The sequence below is a fragment of the Myotis lucifugus genome, unplaced genomic scaffold (genome assembly GCF_000147115.1).
Source record: "Myotis lucifugus unplaced genomic scaffold, Myoluc2.0 scaffold_45, whole genome shotgun sequence".
NCBI lineage: Eukaryota > Metazoa > Chordata > Mammalia > Chiroptera > Vespertilionidae > Myotis > Myotis lucifugus.
Genome location: NW_005871093.1, coordinates 6410182 through 6434833, shown reverse-complemented (window position 1 = coordinate 6434833; position 24652 = coordinate 6410182). Strand labels below are relative to the sequence as shown.

General features: G+C 47.2%; 1 protein-coding gene across 2 annotated transcripts; it reads right to left on the bottom strand.

Moving 5' to 3' along the window:
* Nucleotides 1-5257: 5257 nt before the first annotated feature.
* Nucleotides 5258-24627, bottom strand: MDH2 (malate dehydrogenase 2). 2 transcript variants are annotated; one of them, XM_006088255.3, is made up of 9 exons: nt 24440-24627; nt 15977-16145; nt 14270-14353; nt 13472-13581; nt 12062-12187; nt 8941-9018; nt 7876-7975; nt 7378-7529; nt 5258-5676 (listed from the first exon to the last, which is right to left on the bottom strand). In XM_006088255.3, exons 1-9 carry the CDS (start codon nt 24503-24505, stop codon nt 5545-5547), a joined length of 1017 nt encoding a protein of 338 aa, XP_006088317.1. In that variant the 5' UTR covers nt 24506-24627; the 3' UTR covers nt 5258-5544. The 2 variants fall into 2 exon arrangements, with proteins under 2 accessions (XP_006088317.1, XP_023609246.1); XM_023753478.1 differs by lacking the exon at nt 15977-16145 and having other exon boundaries at nt 24440-24567.
* Between the last annotated feature and the right edge of the window lie 25 nt (nt 24628-24652).

Genomic DNA, 24652 nt, shown 5'->3' with positions numbered 1-24652 from the left:
GCTCCCAGGCGCTGTGGCGGGCTTTCCAACCACTCCTGCTGGGTTTCCCCTCCCGCTCCCAGGCGCTGTGGCGGGTTTCCCCTCAGCTCCCAGGCGCTGTGGCGGGTTTCCCCTCCCGCTCCCAGGCGCTGTGGCGGGTTTCCCCCTCAGCTCCCAGAGGCTGTGGGCGGGTTTCCCCTCAGCTCCCAGGGCCCTTTGGCGGGGTTTCCCCCTCAGCTCCCAGGCGCTTTGGTGAGTTTCCCCCTCCCAGCTCCCAAGGCACCATGGTGGGGTTCCCCCTCAGCTCTCAGGCGCTGTGGGGGGTTTCCCCTCAGCTCCCAGGGCTGTGGCGGGTTTTCCCTCAGCTCCCAGGCGCTGTGGCGGGGTTTCCCCTCAGCTCCCAGGCGCTGTGGCGGGGTTTCCCCTCCCGCTCCCAGGCGCTGTGGCGGGTTTCCCCTCAGGTCCCAGGCCCTTTGGCGGGTTTCCCCTCAGGTCCCAGGCCCTTTGGCGGGTTTCCCCTCAGCTCCCAGTGGGTTTCCCCCCAGCTCCCAGGCGCTGTGGTGGGTTTCCCCTCCCGCTCCCAGGCACTGCCCCTTCCCCTCCAAGCTGCTGCTGCTGCCCCTCCTCACAGCTGCTGTGGCTGGGCTTGCCCTTCCACCTCCCACCTTCGCAGCCTTGGCTCCGTTTCTGTCCTCGAGGCCTCTACTTAGCTCCCTTCTGTACCGCTTGGCCTCCATGTTGTCCTCAAGTCTTCCCTCGCAACTGGTATATGCAAATTAACCGCCATCTTTTAGCTTCTATAATTGAAACATTGTATCTTTTGGAGATGCTGCTTCAGGAGCTCAGAGCCAGGCTGCAGCAGGTGGGGAACCTTGGCTTCCTCCATCACTGGAGCAAGCAAGCCTCATGTTCGCTTCAAGCTGCCTGGCTGCCGGCCACCATCTTGGCTTACAGTTAATTTGCATATTGCCCTGATTAGCCAATGGGAAGGGTAGCGGTTGTACGCTAATTACTATGTTTCTCTTTTATTAGTGTAGACTAGAGGCCTGGTGCACAAAAATTTGTGCACTCGGGGTGGGGGGTGGGGGTGTCCCTCAGCCCGGCCTGTGCCCTCTCGCAGTCTGGGACCCCTTTGAGGATGACCACCTGCTAGCTTAGGCCCGTTCCCCGGGGGATCGGGCCTAAGCTGGCAGTCAGACATCCCTCTGGCAGCCCGGGAGCCCTCAGGGGATGTCCACTTGCCAGCGGGGAGCAGGCCTAAGCTGCAGTCGGACATCCTTAGCGCTGCTGAGGAGGCGGGAGAGGCTCCCACCACCACCGCTGTACTGGCAGCCGTCAGCCTGGCTTGTGGCTGAGCAGAGCTCCCCCTGTGGGAGCACACTGACCACCAGGGGGCAGCTCCTGTATTGAGTGTCTGCCCCCTGGTGGTCAGTGTGTGTCATAGTGACCAGTCATTCCGTTGTTCTGCTGTTAGGGTCAATTTGCATATTACCCTTTTATTATATAGGAGGATACAGGCCTGGTGCATGGGTGGGGGCCGGCTGGTTTGCCCTGAAGGGTGTCCTGGATCAGAGTTGGGGTCCTGCTGGGGTGCCAGGCCAGCCTGGGTAAGTGGCTGATGGCTATTTGCAGGCTGGCCACAGACCCTTCAGGATGGGGGTCCCTGCTGGGATGCCTGGCCAGCCTGGGTGAGGGACTGATGGCTGTTTGCAGGTTGGCCACAGCCCCTTCAGGGTGGGGGTCCCCCCTGAGGTGCCTGGCCAGCCTGGGTGAGGGGCTGATGGCTGTTTGCAGGCTGGCCACAGCCCCTTCAGGGTGGGGGTCCCTGCTGGGGTGCCTGGCCAGCCTGGGTGAGGCAGTGATGGCTGTTTGTAGGCTGGCCACAGCCCCTTCAGGGTGGGGGTCCCTACTGGGTGCCTGGCCAGGCTGGGTGAGGGGCTGATGGCTGTTTGCAGGCTGGCCATGGCCCCCAGCCACCCAAGCTCCCAGTGGAGGATGGCTGGAACCAGGTATCTGGAATTTATTTATCTTCTATATTTGAAACTTTGTTGCCTTGAGTGGAGGCCACAGCCAGCCAGGGCAGGCAGGAAGCTTGGCTTCCTCCATTGCCAGGGCAACCAAGCCTCCTGCTTGCTCCAGCTCTGTGGCTGCTGGCCGCCATCTTGGTTGGGTTAATTTGCATATCACCACTCTGATTGGCTGGTGGGCGTGGCTTGAGGCATAGCTAAGGTGCGGTCAATCTGCATGTTTCTCTTTTATTAGATTAGACTAGAGGCCTGATGCACAAAATTTGTGCAAGGGGCTCAGTACCTCACAGCCATGGTGGCTGCCATGGCCCTCAAAGCCCCGGCATTGTCTGGAAGGTTGTTCGGCTGCCTGGTCTAATTAGCATATTATGCTTTTATTATTATAGATAGATAGATATACTCAATCCCTGGGTTTTTGTTCCTCACAGGGGGGAACAGGAATCTTGTGTCAAGAGGTGACCAGAAGGCAGGGATAGCAGCCAGCTCTGGGACTGGGAGGGGTGTATAATTGAGGCTTGAAAGCAGGGGTGCAGTTAGTTTAACCCACACTGATAACTAACTGGCTGATGCACTTCTGAAAGTGGAAATGGACCTGGGAGATGCTGCTTTTCCTCCATGTCCCTGTCATTTTTCCTGTTCACTATCATCCCCTTTTGGGCCCTCAGCCTTTGAGCTGTGGAGCATCCCCAGTAGACATCTTTCCTACGTAGGTGTGGTCTGCAGCATGGGCTGCATCGTAACAAGCCCCATCCTAGAACTGTGTCACCAACCTGCTCAGCACCTTTGATATCCTCTCTGTTCCCACTACCCAGAGGATGACCTGGCATTCAAGACCCTCCAGAATGACCTCACTACCATCATGTGCCCTATGCTGCTAAACACTTTACCACTCGTCCAACATGTCCTGAGCCCATTCCAAGCCCAACCCACTCCTGCTGCTGCCTGGTGTGCCCAGCCTGCCCTCCCTGCTGGACTCCTACCCAGCCTACAGGGCCAGCTCAAATGCCATCTCCTCCTCCCTCCTGGATTATCTATATGGAGCAATCTTCTCTGATCCTGGCCTCTGCCAAATTATCTAGAAGCAACCTTGTCCTCTATCAAGTCCTGCACTCTTCTAATTCTCACATTCCTGGCTTCTTTGTAAGCCTGCAAGGGCTTTAGTGAAGAGCTCTGGGGTAGCCAGTGTCAGTGTGGTGGGCAGCCCCACCTCTCAGCATAATCTGGAAGAATCTCAAACATTTTAGCTTCTTGACCCTTCTTATTTTATAATCCTCACCTGAGGATATTTTTCCATTGATTTTTAGAGGGTGGAAGGGAGGAGACAGAGAGAAACATCGATGTGAGAGGGACACATTGATTGGTTGCCTCCTACACCTGCCCTGACCTGGGCCAGATCTCTAGCCTGCAACCGAGGTACATGTCCTTGACTGGAATCGAACCCGAGACCTTTCAGTTCGAGGGCCGACACTCTATCCACTGAGCCAAACCCTTCTTCTTGGGCTGTTAGATCAGAACTTCTGAGAGGCGAGGCCAGAAACCTGAATTTTATGCAAACTCTGGGAGGTACTGATGTGGTAATCACTGGTATATGGGATGGGCACTGACCTTTGTAAACCAAGACAACCTTCTCTGAGTCATCTGTACTAGGTCCTGCCTGTCAGGGTTGCTTCAAGGAAGGATCCCATGAAATAGCAAACACACCCAAGATAGAGCTAGCACAATGCTTCACATATAAAACCACTGGGAGGAATTAGTCCAAAGCACAGTGATGTTCAGGACTACACTCTTTGTAATAGTGAACATCTAAACCACCTAGTTATCCAGCAGTGGAATACATTTTCTAGTACATTCACCCTAGGGTTATCCAGCTATTAGAGGTGATAGAGGAAAATACATCCACACTTTCACCTGTGGTGGCTAATCTCCAAGTTGGCTCTCATAGAGCCAGGCCTCCTGGTACTCAGATCTTATGTGGTCAGTGCACTCCCACCAGGCACCTGGGCTTGCCTTGTAACTTGCTTTCACCACGATGTGGCAGAAGTAATGCTGTGCCAGTTTTGATCTTAAGCTCAGTGTCTGACAGCTATTACTCTTGCACTTCTGGGAACCCTGAGCCATAAAGAAATCTGCCCACCCTACAATAGAGGCCTCATGAAGAGTGAGGCCCGAGACCTCATGGAGAAGTCCCAGCACCCCCCGCCCCCCACCAAACACCAGCTATGTGCCTGAGCCATCGTCTTGAGTGTGCCAGGACCTCAAAACTGGAGGAGCAGAGCCACCCAGCAAAACCGGGTCAACCGGCAGGATTGTGAGACATAATAAAATGGCTTAAAAGCAACTAATTAGGTGCGTGTGCTACATGGTAACAGATAACCAGACAAGCTGCAAAAAGGCACATGAAGCATTATCTCAACTTACGAAATACGCAAAATTAAGAGGACAAATACTATTTATTAGCAGTGATTTTTTCCTGCTTTATTTTTTGCCTAAGTTTTAGGTTTTAAACAATGAACATGTATAACTTGTTTAAGAAAACAATGATGTCATATTTGACTGTAAAATCCATTTGTTTCAGTTCCACTGGGTGTACCTAGCTCCACCCCGACCTGCCCTTTCACCTTCAGTGGAAGGCCATCACCACTTGTCAGAAAGTTCTCCATTTCCACTGCAGAGACTATGGATCTATGGAGCAGATGCACCCAACACTAAAGGGAATCAGGTCTCCCTTTAATTCCCTGCGTTTGTCGTAAGCCCAGATGGTACAATAAAGTCTCTCTCAGGTCACTGAGGAAGAGAGACACAAAGCTGCCTTTCGTCAGGATAGACAGCACTGTGTTCTCAGCCCTGCCACCCAGCTGGCATTTTGGTCTTTTCTGCCCCCATCCTAACTTTTTTCACAATACTGGCTATGGGAGGTTAGTCACTTGAATATTACGTTCCAACAGAAGAGGACAAAATTCAGAGTGGAACAAAGGTCAGCCAAGGCAGCCCCACTGTAGAAGAGGGTACTGTTCTCTTAGCCAGAACACACCACACAGAAAGAACCAGGGGCAGAAAACAGTGGCCTGGCATCAGGCACCGAGCTATTACGCCATGCGGGTGAGAGGACACTGAGGAATCAGGCCTGAGCTGACCCTTCTTAGTTTACACTGTGGAATGCAATGGTGAAAGAGCAGAGCTGGGAGGAGCTGTTACTGATATTTTTGACTTTCTTGAAGCTGCTGCTGAAACCATCTTGCTTCAGTCTAATATTTAAATAACATGTAGGTTTTATTTGTGATGAAAGAGATGTCAGATACTCTGAAGTCAGCTCTAATGGGGGAAAAAGCACAATTTTTATGGAAGAGACCTTGAAAAAGAATATCAAAGCCTGCTTTTATTGATGCACCAGTAGTAAACTGACCCATGATCTGGAAGGGATGGTAATGTTAATAGATATCCATCATCAAAACTGAAACAGAAAGATATCTGAAATGGCTTTTACAGTGACATGATGCCTTAATAAGTTAAGGAAATGGATTGCTCACTAACTGCTTTCTCATTTCATGTTCTTTACAAAGTCTTCTCCTTTCTTGATTGAGGCTTTCAGCTCAGGAATGGCCTCAGCTATCATCTTCTCTTCGAAAGAGGAGATTTTGCCAATGCCTAGATTCTTCTCAATGCCCTTTTTCTGAAAGAGAGAGGAGACAGAACCGTTTTTACAACAAAGTTAGTTTCCATGAATGAGTTTGTTATAGAAAACCCAACTTTAACTTCATCACCTCTGCCAAGACCAGGGGTGGGCAAACTTTTTGACTCGAGGGCCACAATGGGTTCTTAAACTGGACCGGAGGGCCGGAACAAAAGCATGGATGGAGTGTTTGTGTGAACTAATATAAATTCAAAGTAAACATCATTACATAAAAGGGTACGGTCTTTTTTTTTTTTTTTTTAGTTTTATTCATTTCAATTCAAACGGGCCGAATTCGGCCCGCGGGCCGTAGTTTGCCCACGGCTGGCCTAGACGATCCACATCTGTGGCTCTGGGCAGCCACTGCAAATACCCAGAGCTCAGGCTTCAGCAAGACAGTCCTAGGCTGGGATCTGGGCTGTGACACTATCATGTACCCTGGACGATGGTTTCCACACCAAGACTGCTTCCTTACCTATAAAATGAGCAAACTATCTACCTCAAGGGAGGCTGTGCATACACGTGGAAGATTTGGCACATCAAGTACTCCACAAGTAGTAGCACTTCAAATTATTCTCCCTGACATAGAGCATACGTTTGGGTTCTAGTTTCTTTTCTAAGTTGGTAAAGACTAAACAAACATTTTAATATCCACCTGAACTGAATGTAATTAGGTAGGTGAGAGTCTGACATTAGGAAAACAACACTGTCTCTGCTACTGTCCATCTCCGTGGAAAGCCCTTCCTGACCCAGACAATCAGCCTGTGTGCTCCTTTCCTAAAGGTCTCACCACATCCTTCTCCTGCCTGTGCTGAACTGGTTTCTGAATTAATCTATTTAGTGTCCATCTGTCCATCACAGAGAGCCCCTGAGGCCTGAGGCCATGTCTTATTAACCTTTGAACATCGGGTGTCTGTGGGAAGGGCCTCTTTGTGGCCCAGAAAGTACCTAATCTGTTTCTTTTCGGGAATAAGATGAAGGTCAGCACACATTTACCTGACTTCAGCAGTTCCAAACTTAAGAAATGGAAACCTTGGCTTGATGGTATGTATGAATGAGATCTAGGGGCAATGGCTCACTGAAGACTCAAGAGTCAACCAAGCAAAACACCAGCCTGTCTGAAGCCAGCAATGTGACCAGATGGGCTCTGTCCTAGACACCAGTTTCAAGGGAACAATCAGCAGCACATTCCAAGAAGGAAAACCAGTGAGATGAGGAGCAAGGAACCAGGAATGCCTGAACTGGTAAGTTTAACAGCTGTGCATCATCTCCAGACTTCTCTCGAGGAAGAACTAGGCTTGGCAGGCCCTGAGGTCAGAACAAGAACTAACAAGTATAAGTTACAGGGAAATGGCTACAGGCTGGGGTGGAGAAGCCTCTTCTTTCAGAGCAGCCTGTGGGAGTATCTCTTTCAGAGAGGGTCTCATCAGGAAACACACTCAGGCAGCCACTGATGACCAGCTGTCAGGCCCACAGGCAATCAAATTCCTGTGCCAGGATGTGCCACGCCCATAGTTTCTCCTTGCTCTTAATTCTGTGATGCTCTTCAACCCTCAAAAACCTAAGCACAGGCCATGCAGTGAGATGCAGTGACTGCAAAAAATAACTCTGAATTATGAAGCAGCCAGACAGGGCAGAGCTAAGTTTTAACTAGCGCGAACTCGCTGTCCAGTCAAGAGACCCAGCCTCTGGGATACATACCCCCAGCAGCAATGGTGTGGAGAAATAGGAACAGTCCGTTTCTTGGGACTTAACAAAGGAACATTCGACAACTCCTTCCTTTCCGTTGATTGCATCCAAAAGGGAAAAGACAAACCGCGCTCCAGCATATGCCATGGACAAGGTGGCAGAGCCTAGGGGGACACAGAAAGGTTAGCCAAGCTAGCACAGAAGACTGTAAAATCCTGGTAAGCCTGCCCTGCCAGCTAAATAAAGCACCTGTAAAAGCTTTAGTCGTCGAGAATTTAGGTCAGTAGTCCTCAATTCACAAACTCATGAATGGCATGAATTAGCTTTGCCAACCTCAAATACCACTCTACTCCACCGAGCGGGCCGAGCTACCCTCTGATACAGGGTTTTCTATCAAGTGAACATATAGGAGACTTAGAAAAAGGTTTGCTCCTTCAGTCTTCAACTGTGAACTCTTAACAGTGACTCTGGCATCAGCACCCCACCCATGAACTGCCTCTGAGACACTACCTGCTCCAGCTTTAGCCTTGACCACCTCCGTGCCAGCCTCCTGGATCCGTCCAGTGAGGGTTGTCAGCTGGTCCTGGGGGAATTCCACCTTGGGAGTGCACTGCAAGCAAAAGTCACAGGGATCCTGTGAGCAGGTTCAGATCCCACACTCTCCTCACCCTATTCACAGAGGGTTCCTTGCATCATCAATACATGGGAAACCAAGAGCTTTTCTTTAAAGAAAAAGTCAACTTTGTTGGGAGGTGTAGTGTATTCCCCAATCGTTTTAAAGAACTTCTTATATTTGTACTAATTTTAGACCCAGAGAAAAATTGTAAAAACAGTACGAAGACTCCCCTCACTTGTTTTCCTCATCTTAAGCACAGTGCAAACAGGAAGAACAGGAGATGAGTACATCCAAACTCCAGACCTTATTAAAATTTCACCCCTCTTCCCCTTACTGTCCCTTTTCTGTTCCAGGACCTATTCAGGACCTTACCGGAAATCGACTAGGTTATTTCACCGTAGCAATTCTCTAACAGTTTCCGTCTTCCCTTGTCTCTCGTGACCTTGTCAAGAGTACTGTCACTCATTTTGTAGAATGTCCATCAGTTTGGACCTGTAAGGTGCTTCCTGGGGATTTTGTGTAAGGTTATGCATTTTTGGCAAGATTAGCACAAATATTTTGTGTCCTTCTCAGTGCACTGTACTCGGGTTTATGAGGTTGATTTGATATATCATTCTTAGTGGTGTTACCTGGTCTCTAGTCTAGTTTTCACACCAAGCAGCTTTGCCTGCTCTGACCTCAGCAGAAATTCATGAATGTTTCTATCAGCAGTTTTCACTGTATGCTGGAGCTGGCTGCTTTGAGCACCTTCTGACTACTCTCACCCCATACAACTGTGGACCCCTGAAACACTGGAAGCTGACCACAGCCCCACACCAGTCAAGAAACCCCTGGACAACTGGGGTGGGCTGCATCCATAGCATCCTTTCAAAATACAACAGATCTTTGTAATCTTTGTCAGTCTGTCCTGAGTGCCTCAAAGTGGATCTTAAGGCTTCTTGGCAAGGTCACAAACATACCTGAGAGATCAGGGGGATGATGGTCTTCCCAGCATGGCCACCAATGACAGGAACATTGACTCGAGCTGGATCCAAACCCTGGTCAACAAAATGTGAAACATGATTAACTTTGAACAAGCTCTTTTGAATATAAAATATGTCACATCTATCCAAAACACCGATATTGGAAAAATCCACAGAACTCAGAACAAAACAAAAAATTAGAAGAGATTGACTCCAGCCTTGCGCAAATCTCCCATGGCCCCACCCCACAGTCTGACATCAGTCTGAACACAGGCAGTGAGGAGTAACTTGTCATCTTGTGAGGTCACGAGGTTTTCCCTTTATAATGAGTTGAAAACTGCCTCCTTGTAGGCACCCCCTGCATTGGTCCCTATCAATCTATCTTCTCGGAATCAAAGGATGACAGTCCTCTTTCCCACAGCTACTGTTATTCCAATGCACAAGCCCAGACTCATGTGCCCACACTTTTTCAAAGAACAAGTCAAAGTAAACTTCAAAACAATTCCAGGAAACGAGGGGTGAGAAGTCTGTTAACTCACACAGTGATTGGGACAGAAAGAACAAAACTGGGAAGGCTCAGAACACCCTGGCTCATTAGTGAGCTAGCCGAGAGAGGCTGGTTCGTTTGTTAAACTGAGGTACAATGCCCCTGAGAATCTGTGAGCCAGGTGTTCTTATGACAGCCAAAAAAAGAATCTGGTGGAAGTTATGGGTCGGAGGTGAACCTTTTCCAAATGCTACAGCTGCTGAAGAGAGCAGCCCTAAGTTAGGAACCACCAAGCCTCTGGTGGGTGGGGGTGGGGGTGGGGGGGGGAGCCGGGATAGACAGGAACAGCAGGATCGACTGAAAAGCAGGGAGCTCAGAAGCCAAGGTGCTGTGCCAGTCACCAGGGTTGCAGGCATGAAAAAAGCCCCTGCTTTTGAGAAACCTGATGTCTAATGAGACGATACAAAGGGTCGTTCCAGCACAACACTATGGAAGCCAGAGGAGCACTTCATCAGCATGGGAAGGCTTCCTGGGACTGACCTCACTCCTCTGGGAAGGAACAGGAGGACTTCCCCCAAGGGAAGCATATTCTAGGCAAAAGGAGAAAAGGCCAGGGGGTATGAAGAACGCACATAACATCAGCAGAGTATGACATGTAAACTAGACAATTTCTACGAGCCTAGTGGAAAGGGAATGCGGAAGTAAAAGGGGTCCAGATGGCTGAGAGGGCTGAGGGAGGAACCAGGCACTGGGAGCTTAAGGGATCAATTTTGACTCAGGCAATTTTTCAGAATGTCAGACTGTGGTAAAGAGCAGTTCACTTAATTGACACTTGTCAAGCGCCAGATTCTCTGGGAGGGGCCAAGATCCTCCATCCCCCACCTCTAACAGTAAAGCTTCTAGGCTGAGAAGCACTATCTAATAGGACTTTCTATAAAAATACAGCAATCATATGTGGCCATCCAGCACCTGAAATTTGACTAGTGTGATGGAGGACATGCACTTCTAATTTTATTTATCTAATTTAACAGCCGCATGTAGCTACTGCACTGTGCACAAGTAGGAGCCCAGGGGAAACGGTGTGCTCTGACAGCTGGCAGCACCACGGGAACCCTAAGAGAATGAGCACTACTGCTTCCAGGAAACTGGGGTACAAGCTTCAGGAAGCTGGAACCCCGGCTCTCCAGCCTGTGCACTCTCAGCTTCAATGTGATCTTCTCCACAAAGCCTTAAAGTGAATCTCCATTCAACAGAGCTCCCAAGGCCTGGGGCTATGTCTTATGGACCTTGATGACCCCCACACCTAGAATCAAGCCTGAAGAACATGGTGAAGTATGAATTAAAGTGGGTTGTCATCACTCCAGAGACAGACCTGTCTGGTGCACAGGGGAGTAAAATAAAGGCCAATAGTCCTGTGTGTGCACTTCTCACTAAGCTGTGTGCATGACAATGATCCCTACTTTAGAGAGGCTCCTCTCATCTGAAAAGTCAGGAAAAAAAATGGTCTGAAGTTCAAGGAAACTTTTTGGGGCCAAAATAAATGGTTCTGCTGGATCCACAACCAAAAAGATTATACAAAAAAAAAAAAAAAAAGATTATACAGCCCTAACCAGTTTGGCTCAGTGGATAGAGCGTTGGCCTGCGGACTCAAGGGTCCCAGGTTTGATTCCGGTCAAGGGTATGTACCTCGGTTGCGGGCACATCCCCAGTGGGGAGTGTGCAGGAGGAAGCTGATCCATGTTTCTCTCTCATTGATGTTTCTAACTCTCTATCCCTCTCCCTTCTTCTCTGTAAAAAAATCAATAAAATATATTTAAAAAAAAAAAGATTATACAGTGAGTTGTGAAAGGCACGGAAAACCCCAGACCTAGCACTGATGCCAAACCCACCTCAGGGCGAGTCCACAGTTCAGTCCAGCAGCCCAGGAAGAAGCAGACAGATGGCAAGATCAGAACTCTCCGAGAAAAGCTACCACAGGTAACCCAAGAAGGGGAGTCAGAACTACAGCCTGGGGACAGCAATTCTGCTATCTTGTCCAATAATTTATTTATTTATTAACAGGTAAATCCTGTTAATACTAGTTTTCAGAGGCAATAAGCTTGGAGAGCACAATTCAGTCCAGCCAATGAGAAACCCAGGGAAAGCCTGGACCTCTAAAGCATCAAGAAGAGTAAGCTAAGTCAAGACTAAAGCTATTGGTTTAAACCTGCAGAGGCCTGCTGATGCCCCAAGAAAATGTGAGAGCTACTTCCCACCACAGGGCAAGCTATTAAAAACATTTAAGCCCGACCAGGGTGGTTCAGTGGTTGAGCCTCCACCCATGAACCAAGAGGTCACCGGTTTCATTACCGGTCAGGGCACATGCCGAGATTGCAGGCTTGATCCCCAGTAGGGGGTGTGCAGGAGGTAACCGATTGGTGTTTCTCATTGATGTTTCTATCTCTCTATCCCTCTCCCTTCTTCTCTAAAATCAATAAAAACATATTTTAAAAAAGAAAAATACTTAAAACTCCCAAATTACAAGTGACCTGTAAATGCCCTATGTCTTTCTTCTATGCCCATAAAAGAACCAAGGATGGCCCAGAGAAGTTCAGAAACGGGAGCTTGAAAGATACCCGATGTGGCTCTTACCTTCAGTTCTGCAACAAAAGCATTGGCTCTGACAACGTCCAGGGTTGTCACCCCAAATATCTTATTGGGGTTGTATACTCCATGCTTCTTAAAAACTTCAGATGTGATTGGGATGGTGGAGTTAACCTAATAAATCCAAGAGACAGGTATAATTTGCCAGGCATTCTGAGAACACAGTCATATATCGAAGGAGAAGGGTTACAGGGGTGGACTTCCTCTTCTGCCAGAGTGCCTCCTTCCCCCTCCACATGAACAAAGAAACTCGGCACTGCAGCAGGCACTCTTCCTCTTGGTGGCCCCTGAGCCCATAGTTCAAATATGCACAACACCCTGGAACTATCAACTTTAAAATGTGATGATGGCTACACAGGGCATCTTCGGCTCCAGCTAGAACTTACACCTGAATGGCCATTCCTAACAAAAGAGCACAGCACAGGGCTGAAAGCTCAGATGGCACAGGGTCAAGTCCCAGCTCTGTCACTCCATGTGGTTACCCGGGGAAAGCTACTTTAATTCCCTGAGACTTGGGTTCTTTATCTGTAAACGGGGATGAAACTACCTCATAAGGCTGTTGAGAAGATTAAATGACTATGTACATGGCAAGTGCCTAACACTTGGTTCACAGAAACAATATCATTAAAACAAAACAGCAAGATATACATCAGGCACTAGTCAGCTCCCTGATAAAAGAAGCAACTGCTTTCTACTTTTGACCAAATGGCCCTGAGGAAGGGTGAGCAGGCTGGGAAAGACAGGATCCACTTTAGAGGCCACTGCATAAGCTCTGGGTGTTTATCAATGGTCACGTTCCTCAGTCAACATCAATATCATGGCACTGTCATACTCAGAGGCCAGAATCCAGTCAATCAGGAGGGAGGAGTGAATGAAGAGGGCTGCTGCTAAATACAACCCAAGGGCCTGCTCGGACAGTCGTGGGAACCTTCTCAGAGAGGACACAGCACTCAGAGTTTCTGAACTGAAGATTAAGCAGGCAGGACCTCATGTGACTGCATATGAGATACATGTGTAAGTTTGAGAAGAAAGGGAACGTTGGGGGACCAGGAATTGCAAACCCTGGGTAGAACATAGTAAAAGGAGTTCAACAGGCTCCCACAATCATGGCTGGAAGAAGCCTTAAGAATGGACTTATTTTCCAGGTTGAGAAACTAAGATTATTCAGATAAGGGAAGTGATTTGCCCAAAGACACACAGTTGATGAAAAAACCAGGTTAAAACTCACTTAGTCTATGCCCGAAGGAATCCTTAGGAAATAAATGTAAGGACCTCTTTTTAGTTCCCCCAACTTACCATTTCAGTGTGTTAGTCTGATTATTCTCCCTATAAGACATTAGCACACTTTTGCTGTGAGCTTTCATATGTATCAGCAACCTACCTGACAGCAGCACTCACCGGATTTGCAATGACACAGATCATGGCCTCAGGGCAATTCTGGGCACAGGCAGCAGTCAGGTTGGCCACAATCGTGGCATTGGTGTTGAACAGGTCATCCCGAGTCATGCCTGAAAATGATCCAATTCAAGATGTTCACAAAGCACAGGACAAATTTCTAAATATGTGCCAAGAGCTGTTTGTTAGCTGGTATAGGAAATTCAAACAAGAGTGACACAGGGTCCCCACTTTTTTTATTTATTTAAATATATTTTTTATTGATTTCACACAGGAAGGGAGAGGGAGAGATGGAAACATCAGTGATGAGAGAGAATCATTGATCGGCTGCCTCCTGCACGCCTCACACTGGGGATCGAGCCCGCAACCCTGGCATGTACCCTTGACCAGAATCGAACCCGGGACCCTTTAGTCCACAGGCTGACGCTCTATCCACTGAGCCAAACCAGCTAGGGCAGGGTCCCCGTTTTAAGTTAAACTACCTTGTAGGAAAAACAGTCCAGTGTGACAAGTGCTGAAACAGAGATCTGTGAGGGTGGAGAGTGGGGATGGGAGTCAGGAAGGGTGATATCTGAGGAGGGTCATGAAGAATTCCCAAGGTGGAGACAGGTGGAAGAAAGGGCATTCCAGGCTGGGGAGGAGGGATGAGCAGGAGCAGGAAACACATGAGGCCTTGATTTTTATCCCACAGGCATGGAGAGCTTTGAAATTTTTTCTGCAGCAGAGAGATCTGACTAGATCCATTTTTCATGGAAAACCACTTCCTCAACTGACTTGTAGGGCAGTTTTTCAAATACACACCTGGTTTTCTTGGGACTCCAGCTGGAATAACCACCAAATCACAACCTTTCAGGCAGTCTGGCAGTTGCTCAGGTCCGAGGTAGCCTAGAAAAAAAACACCCAAGAGAGCAATCTTATAGTTTGCAACCAAGAGAGGCTAGCACATCTATGGGGACAGAACCCAGAGAACTGCCCCACCTGTGTCCAATGCTGACCACAGGCGACAAGAAAGCCTGGCAAGCCCACCTGTGATGTGATTCCTTTCCTTGAGGACTGCCACTCTGTGAGTGTGACATTTCTGGCTGGCAGGAATGCCCCCCTTTCACTCTACTTTCCTAGAGCCTCCATTTGCCCAGGTCTGGATTCAGAACGGATTACCCCTCCAGGTTTGCATAACACCAAACCAAGCCAGCTGCTAATCTTTACTCCCTAGCATATGTAAGTCCTTCTCAGCTCCCAGTTAGAAGAGCTGCTTACTCTACATCATGATCATCCTAACAAATGTGCCATCTTAGGGTCAGACCAGAAGGCACACTGAAGGCCATAAAAACAAACAAACAACCAAAACCTTGTGCTGATAAAAAAGAACTCTAAGTATTAGTACCTATTTTGTTTATTCCTAGTATATGAGGAAAATAAGGTCTACATTCAAGGATTTCAGGGAAATTTGCTCCAAGACCAAATCTGCTTTGATTTTAATAGACTTTTTCCTTATTTGCAAAAGCTTTCAGAAACTGCCCTGACTGGTTTGGCTCAGTGGATAGAGCATCGGCCTGCGGACTGAAGGGTCCCAGGTTCGATTCCAGTCAAGGGCATGTACCTTGGTTGCAGACACATCCCCAGTAGGGGGTGTGCAGGAGGCAGCTGATCGATGTTTCTCTCTCTTCCTCTCTGTAAAAAAATCAATAAAAATATATTTTAAAAAAAGCTTTCAGAAACTCAAATCTACAACACAAAAGAAAATGAGCAAACAAATTCAGAGGGACTATGGAAGGCTCATAAACATATGACTTGACAGTCAGCCTCCTGTGTTGTTTGCACCTTTCTGGACAGTAATTTGGTACTTTATAGTAACAGCTTTAATGTAGTCACACTTACTGTAAGTGCCCTAAGGACTCTAAGAAACAAGATATAAAGATGAAGATAGCCGAAACCGGTTTGGCTCAGTGGATAGAGCGTCGGCCTGCGGACTGAAAGGTCCCGGGTTCAATTCCGGTCAAGGGCATGTACCTGGGTTGCGGGCACATCCCCAGTGGGGGATGTGCAAGAGGCAGCCGATCGATGTTTCTCTCTCATCGATGTTTCTAACTATCTATCTCTCTCCCTTCCTCTCTGTAAAAAATCAATAAAATATATTAAAAAAAAAAAAGATGAAGATATTTATCACAGCTTATATATTTATATTTAGAGGAAAACAGGAAAGAGCCAATGGCCAACAGTATGGGAATAATAATAAGTGATAAATTATAGTAAAGCTTTAAAAGGATGTCACTAAGAACTTGGTATATGGGAGATGTTGCTAAGATGTGAGGGTAAAATAAGCAGGACATAAATTTTTATGGAGTCAAGTCCAAAAAAGTGTGATCATCTGTAAAAGTTAATGCTAAGCTGAACATGAACATCCCAAGTCTCTGAACATCTAGTTTCACCTAAGGCTCTTACTGTAAACTTGGATCCTAGCCTCTTAGGGAGAAGAGATGTAATCTCCAGGCCCAGCGTGCCCAGTACCTTTCACAGACGCTCTGGTCTCAATGTGGCTCAGATCTGCGGCCACTCCGGGTGTATGAGCAATATCATAGAGGGTCAGGCGGCTCACCAAAGGGCTATTCTTCAGGAGAAGCGAAAGGGGCTGCCCAATTCCTCCGGAAGCCCCGAGCACAGCTACTTTAGCATTGTTCTAAAAAGAGCACAGAGAAAGAACTAAGATAGAATCAGCATTAATTGGATTCACATTAAAAGGATACCTCCTGCAAAGTATTGCACTGGCCTCTTATTGCACAGATGCCAAAGGAAGATACAACTGTAATTCTACCATCCAAAGATCCAGTTTCCTTGTGAAGGTTAGAGGCATGCCTCAGGAACATGGGGAAGAACTCAGGTCTGTAGAGATTTGTGACAGGGTATACTTATAGCAGCCTCTGAAAGATGAATAAGCTTTACTCATTCAGGCAGCTGGACTAGTAACAGCAGCCTTACTTTCAATCTGCAATTTTAAAAACTATAAACAAACATTTATTGAGCACCTACCCACAGGCTAGCTAGCCATCACACATGGGACTGCAGGAATGAAGACTCCTGCTGGCTCTGGAGGGGACAAGCAAGCAGATGTGTGAGGAGCTGAGGGATCAGGTAAGATTCCAGCATAATCTTGGCTGGAGCCTAAGGCAGGATTAGGAGGGATGTATATGTTTAAAAAGCTCCTTCTCTCCCAGGTAAGTTATATCTGCATGCAGCCCCAGACTCCTTACCCCAAACCAGCTCCCAAACTCTGGTGTTTATCAGAATCACCTGCTGAGGTCACAAAACAAACAAAAACAACAGGCTCCTTCAAATAGGCTCTATCAAGTTCCCCAAGTGATTGTGACACCAAAGTTTGAGAATCACTACTGCTCCACATCAAGCAGCAGTTGGCTTGGGCATGTCAGCTGGAAACTTTAACAGTGATAGCTTAGTTGGGGGGAGGAGGTCGGTCCAAAGAAACTGCCTCATTAACATCTGAAACGACAAACCTAGAAGCATCTGTATCACTTTATTGGTCAGCTTACTGGAACTAAAGTCATAAAACCTGACTTTAAACAGCCACTCAGAGCTAAGTAGATCTAACTGGTCATCTAATTGCATTCATTTTTTAAAAAACAGCTTCATTGAGATGTTATTTTCCATACCATACAATTCACTCATTTAAAATGTACAATCCAATGGTTTTTAGTATATTCAGAGTTGTACAATCATTACCCTATAAAGCAACTTATTTCCCATTTCCCTGGCAACCACTAACCTTCTTTTGTCTCTATGGACCTGCCTTTGCCTATTCTGGATATTTCACATATGAATGGTATCGCACAACACATGGCTTTTTGTGTTGGCTTCTTTTACTGATCATAATGTTTTAAGGTTAATCCATGTTGTTATCAGTACCCCATTTCTTTTAGCCATTCATCAGTTGGTGGACAACTAGGTTATTTCTACCTTTTGGCTATCATGAATAGTGCTGCTATGAAAATGTATGTATAAGTTTTTGTGCAGACATGTTTTTTTAATTTTATTGATTTTTAGAGGAAGGGAGAGGGTTAGGGAAAGAAAAACACCATTGGCTGCCTCTTGCACACCCCTACTGGGGATTGAGCTGGCAACCCAGGCATGGTGACCTCTTGGTTCATGGGTCGATATTCAACCATTGAGCCACACTGGCAGGGCTGTTTTTAATCTCTTGGTTATATACCAAGGAGTGGAACTGATGGGTCATGTGGCTACTTCATGTTTAACCTTTTGAGAAATTGCTAGATTGTTTTCCAAAGTGGCTGATATTCATCCATTAAAGCTCACTACAATTCAACAGGCATCTACATCTATCTGCTACGTGCCAGACTGACTTGCCTGCAAAGACTCGCAAACTTAATAAACACCACCTAGTGTAACAAGTGACACTGAGGCAGATTCTCAGAAGAGCAGCAGCACAAATAGGGGGTGGAATAAACTGTTAGAGGGGGTTTTGAAGGATGGTAGTTTACCAGGTAGATAATGGGGGGAAGAGACAAGTAGTCCCAGCAGTTCTTTATGACTCTAGCACTGTTGGATACATACAGAAAAAGGAAGACAGGAGGGCCAAGCACAGAATTATCTGGTCCTGGTAGGCAATGGGGAACCACTGAAGGGCCTCAAAAGCTGGGAAGAACATGACCAGATCTGGGTTTTAGAAAGATATGAGACAGAGTGGAAGATGGACTGGAAATATACAATAGAAGCAAGGAGACTACTGTAATAGTTTAAACATGACTGAAGAGTGGGATAAAGGGAGCAGCAAGGATGGGTAGATTATGAGGGATTTGAGGAATAGTAGCTATAGACTAAGTCACCCCCTTCCCATCTTCACCCAAATGGTGAGAAGAGGAAGGACCTGGGGCGACAACTTTCTGGCTCAAGGAGACAGCATTGCCTTTAACCAATAGAGGGAACTGAGGAGAGTTTAGGGGTTTTGAAGAAAGAATAATGAATGGTTTGGCACACTGAATTTGGGCCACTTGAAACATCCATGCACAGTAGGTACCTGGACAAAAGACTTGGTCTGGAGATCACAGTGTCTGCACTGGAATTAATGGAAGCCAGGAACATGGACAAGGCACAAAAGGGAATAGAGTGAGAAGAGCACTAGGGACAGAACACCAGCATTTAAGGCAGCGGTTCTCAACCTGTGGGTAGCGACCCCTTTGGGGGTCGAACGACCCTTTCACAGGGGTCGCCTAAGACCATCGGAAAACACATATATAATTACATATTGTTTTTGTGATTAATCACTATGCTTTAATTATGTTCAATTTGTAACACTGAAAATATATCCTGCATATCAGATATTTACATTACGATTCATCACAGTAGCAAAATTACAGTTATGAAGTAGCAACGAAAATAATTTTATGGTTGGGGGGGGCGTGTCACCACAACATGAGGAACTGTATTAAAGGGTCGCGGCATTAGGAAGGTTGAGAACCACTGATTTAAGGGGTGGGAGGAAGGTCACCCCCCAGACATTTTTAACAGCCAATTCAATTACTACTTTTTGGTGATCTTTCCTACAAGAGGCAGACTTTATTATATAGTAACTAGAGGCCCGGTGCACAAAATCTGTGCACTTGGGGGGAGGGGGTAGGGAGGGAGGTCCCTCAGCCCGCCCTCTCACAGTCCGGGAGCCCTCAGGGGATGTCTGACTGCTGGCTTACGCCGGGAGTGGGCCTAAGCCGGCAGTCAGACATCCTTAGCGCTGCAGTGGAAGCGGGAGAGGCTCCCAGCACTGCTGCCGTGCCCGTCAGCCGTGAGCCCAGCTTTTGGCTGAGCAGCGCTCTCCATGGGAGCGCACTGACCACCAGGGGCAGCTCCTGCATTGAGTGTCTGCCCCCTGGTGGCAGTGCACATCATAGCAACTGGTCATTCCGCGGGTCGATCGATTTGCATATATTAGCCTTTTATTATATAGGATACTCTGCCAGAAACTCAAGTCATCCATCAACCTCATTTACTGGGAACAAAATATTAACAGCTGGCCATTTATCAGGGTCTGCTCTGTGGCAGGCACTGAGCTTCATCTTTCCACATTTAATTCTCACAACTCTATCTATATATATATAAAAGCCTGAGTGACCGAATGACAGAACGACTGCTCAACACAGGAGCTGCTCCATGGTGGTCAGTGCGCTCCCACAGCAGGAGCGCCGCTCAACTGACCTACAGGTGCCAGATGCAGGGCTCATGGTTGGTGAGTGGTATGAGCCTCTCCCGATCGGGACTGACTGGGCGTGAGCCTGTGGCAGGCGCAGCGGGGTTGGGATGAGCGGGAGCGGCAGGCGGTGTCAGACTGCCGGTTTTAGCCTGATCCCCACAGGCCACACCGAGGGACCCCACTGGTGCACAAATCTGTGCACTGGGCCTCTAGCTACTTAAGTAATATTAACAGACGCATTTTATTTTATTTTTTAAATGTATATTTTATTGATTTTTTACAGCGAGGAAGGGTGAGGGATAGAGAGTTAGAAAGATCAATGAGAGAGAAGCATCGATCAGCTGCCTCCTGCACACCCCCTACTGGGGATGTGCCTGCAACCAAGGTACTGCCCTTGACCGGAACCGAACCTGGGACCCTTCAGTCCCCAGGCCGACGCTCTATCCAGTGAGCCAAACCAGCTAGGGCAACAGACGCATTTTATAGGTGAGGAACTGAAGCAGAGAGGTTGTAACATACCCAGACTCACAAAGATAGCAAGTGATGAAGCTGGGGTACAAGCCAAACATAGGCAATTTGAATCCAGAATTTGGGATCTTAAAAGGAGTCATAGAGAAAATAGATCTATTCTAAGTCCTCTTCTAGCGCTTACTCCCATTATTATACAAAAGGCATTCTTCCTGTCTAGTTCTCACTCAAGTCCCAACCAAAATTCCAGATATTTTCTGTGTTGTTGTTTCTAAACTAAACTTACAAATGAGAAGGGAGCCTATTCCTGGCTGGCAGGCAGCTGCCAGGAAGTTAGGAGTCAAACTGAGAAAAGATAGCAGATGCAAGAACTCGAAGCACTGTGTGTGGTCATCTAGGACAGCCGTCTACCCTGGATCCTTTCACTATTACTACTAATGAGCTTCTGTTATCAAAAACAAAAATCAAACCAAACAAACCCAAAACCAAAACAACCCCACACAGTGCAATCTGCTTAAGGAGTGAAAACTCTAAATGCATATACTACAACGAAGATTTGCTTTTTTATTTATTTATTTATTTTTAATATATTTTATTGATTTTATACAGAGAGGAAGGGAGAGAGATAGAGAGTTAGAAACATCGATCAGCTGCCTCTTGCACATCTCCCACTGGGGATGTGCCCGCAACCCAGGTACATGCCCTTGACCGGAATCGAACCTGGGACCTTTCAGTCTGCAGGCCGACGCTCTATCCACTGAGCCAAACCGGTTTCGGCGAGATTTGCTTTTTTAAAAAAATATTCTCACCTGAGGATATGTTTTTCATTGAGTCTAGAAAGAGGGGAAGAGAAAGGGAGAGAGAGAGAAACATCGATCAGTTGCCTCCATACTTACCCAGACCAGGGATCAAACCCGAGACCTTTTGGTGCATGGGATGATGCTCTAGCTAACTGAGCCATACTGGCCAGGGCTTTTATTTAAGTTGCTCCTTTAAAGATGAACCCTAACCGTGGCTGGTGTGGTTATAGCGTCATCCCAGGCACCAAAGGGTCTCGGGTTCAATTCCCAGTTAAGGGCATGCACCTGTGTTGCAGGTTAGATTCCTGCGGCACATGTGGGAGGCAACCAACTGATGCATCTCTCACATAGATGGTTTTCTCTCTCTCCCCTCCTCCCTCCCTTGAACTCTCTCTAAAAATATCAGTGGAAAAAATATCTTTTGGTGAGGATTAAAAAAAAAAAAGAAAAAAAAGATGAACCCTTGACTTCATAGAAAACTAGTCAGACCAATTCAGAGCCTGAGGTCTGGCAACCATATCCACTTCCAGATCTTCAATGATCACTTCCATATCTTTTCCCTAAAGGTAGGGACTTCCAAATTCCAACTCCACATTCCCAGTTGTTAGGCATTCCACTGGTCCCAGAAACCCAACTGTCTAAATAAATTTATCTTCTTTACCTCTCCCATCCCAAATGGCACCTGTGTTCTCCCAAATTCAAATCTTTGAACCAACTTCTGCCTCCTCCCTTATTAGAGACACCCAGTTAGGACATGAAGGACTTGGCACTTCAAATATCCTCCCATTATCTAACTTAGGTCCTCAGTATCACCTCTAAACCATCCTTTGTAAAATTCCAAGTTTTAATCATTTCTTTGCTCAAAAAGCTTCTGAAGTTCCTCATGCCCAAATTACTCAGCCTGGCTTCTAAGGCTGTCCAGAGCAGTGGTTCCAATGTGGGAAACAGGATAATTCCAGGATAAAAATGGCAAAGTCTGTGTTTTTGTTTTTATCTAATAAAGAATTAAACTCTACCTAGTCGGTTTGGCTCAGTGGACAGAGCATCGGCCCGGGGACTGAAGGATCCCAGGTTCAATTCGGGACAAGGGCACATACCTCAGTTGCAGGTCCAATCCCAGCCTTGGTCAGGATGCATGCGGGAGGCAACCAATTGATGGGTCTCTCTCACATCTGTCTTTCCCCCCTCCCTTCTACTGTCTCTAAAAATCAATGGAAAAATATCCAGGTGAAGATTAACAAAAAATAAAAAAGGAACTCTAGCAAGAGACAGATTGACCTGATGCCCTCACTAGGGTCCTTAAGTCAATCAGTCCTATATGACACACGAGATGAACACAACATAGGAGCAGGAAGAAGGGGGATGACCTCCTCATTCACTCTGTCACTTCAGTGTGCTGAGGTGGTTATTGTTTGTATATTACAAAATCTCATCAACTTAGTTAATATTTATAAAAACACAGCCTTTAAGTGGTGGAAGCTTTACAATGAGGTGAGAATCTTTGGTAACCCAGGTTAGTTTAGTTCATGATCTCTTTGGAAAAGAGCTGTCTCCAAACGCGCTGACCTTTTCCAGGTTGAGCAGTGGTTGTCAACAGTATACTGCTTAGCAACTGTCTTGAAAATGGACATAGAGTAACACTTGCTTCATTTACACATGCTTTTTAAAGTCTCTTATAGTTTGTTTTTAAATTTCTATTTTTTGTTTGTGCTATGCTCTAGCACATATCTGTAGAAATAAACATATTGAGGTTGCTGTGTTCTACACATTTTTACTGTAAAGGATACAGGACCTTAAGTCTCTAGACCAGTGGTTATCAACCTGGGAGTGGCGACCCCTTTGGGGGGGTCGAACAACCCTTTCACAGGGGTCGCCTAAGACCATCGGAAAACACATATATAATTACATATTGTTTTTGTGATTAATCACTATGCTTTAATTATGTTCAATTTGTAACAATGAAAACACATCCTGCATATCAGATATTTACATTACGATTCATCACAGTAGCAAAATTACAGTTATGAAGTAGCAACGAAAATAATTTTATGGTTGGGGGGTCACCACAACATGAGGAACTGTATTAAAGGGTCGCGGCATTAGGAAGGTTGAGAACCACTGCTCTAGACCAATGTAACATTTGGCTCAAACTCATCTTTCTGACACACTGCCTTTCCAGCATCTCTACTTGTATGTGTCACAGGCATTTTAAACTCAACATATCCTCTACCTGCCCCAAGCTGCTCTCTTCCAGCAGTTTTTTCCCATCTCAGCAAACCCCAAAGCCTCAGAGTCCTCCATGCTCCTCTTCCTCTCAGCACCCCTCACCAAATCATGTCAATAAATCCCACTATCTTACCTTTGGGTCAGTTCCCTTCTCCCACTCCTCAGCATCAATCTTCATCACCTCTACAGTCTTAAATGGACTCACTTTTGGCTTATCTCAAGTGCTATCTCATTCATCTTGATACCCCCTGCAACACCCAGCCCAATTCTTGACAATCACGGATACTCAAGATGCTTATTTTTCACATGAATTAAATGCACAGAAAAGTGATCTGAAGGACAGAAACTAAATAAGAAATCTGGAATCTCCTTTAATAATCACCTCCCTTTTGGGTGTGGCAAGGTAGGCATCTCCTGGGTTTTGATTTTGGTTGTCTTTAGAATCACCTGGGGCACTTGGTAATAATAAAGGCCCAGATCCTACCCTCTTTGAATAAATCTTGGCCTCTGTTCTTTATTAGCTTTTTGGTGGTGATTCTGCTACACGCCAGAGTTTGAGAACCACTGTCCTAGAAAATATAGCTAAAAATAGCCTAGGCTTTAGTAGTCCCAGGCCAAGTAACGCACTGTTACAACACCGGGGGCAGGCCCAGTCCACTACAGCATAAGGATCCTTCATAAAAGTCTGTAAGAGGAAGTAGTGTTCAGGTTCTTGAAGGCTTGATTATCCAAAAACCACTGGTGACCAGGAGAGCTGCATTTTATTACTCTTAAATGACTGTGTTAACTTTGGACCAGTTCTCTACCCTCGATACCACGCCTATCTGTACTATGGAGTTAATAATGACATATTATTTGTACGGATGCTGCAAGAAGAACAAGGTTATGCACTCAACGTTGCATAAAAACATAAATTACTTCCGACCCTAGATCCCTGGCTTCTCAACCTTGAAGGATTGGAGTCTAAGAGCAAGCAAGGCCTCTGGAGGACCCTGGGGTGGGGGTGGGGGTGGGGGGCGAGCCTGGGGATTCGAAGAGGTGGCACTGGTTCTGGCGTTGGGCCACTTCCCCCTCTCTCTCCCGCACTTCCTGCCCGGTATCAGGACCAGCCTAGGGTGCCCAACCGCCCACCAGTACCCGGCAGCCCTGCGGTGCAGGCTGGCCCCCGGGTCAGGGCGGCTCGCGAGCTCGGGACGCACATGGCCCAGGGCCCGGGGCGGGGGGGGGGGTTTCCGCCGGCAGCCGGCCCCTCGTCGGGCCTACCTGGGCCGAGGTGCTGAAGCTGCGGCGGAGAGCGGCGCCGGCAGGCCGAGCGAGGGCGGAGAGCATGGCTGGGGCGGGCAGGGCACGGACCAGCAAGCGACAGAGCTAGCGGCGGGCTAGTGACTCCAACGACCTCCACAGGATGCTGGGCCTCCTGGCTCCGTTCCGCGGGGCCTCGCGAGAAAAGCCCAGCTTCCGGCCCCGCCTCATCTC

What these genes read in the sequence shown, in the direction of transcription:
- MDH2 (XM_006088255.3), bottom strand. Translation starts at nt 24,505, where the DNA reads ATGCTCTCCGCCCTCGCTCGGCCTGCCGGCGCCGCTCTCCGCCGCAGC. An exon ending in GACCAGAGCGTCTGTGAAAG is followed by an intron (nt 14,354 to 15,976) that starts GTACTGGGCACG and finishes TTTTTTTTCTAG; the next exon opens with GCTACCTCGGACCTGAGCAA. An exon ending in CCACACCATTGCTGCTGGGG is followed by an intron (nt 5,677 to 7,377) that starts GTATGTATCCCA and finishes TCTCTCTTTCAG; the next exon opens with AAAAAGGGCATTGAGAAGAA.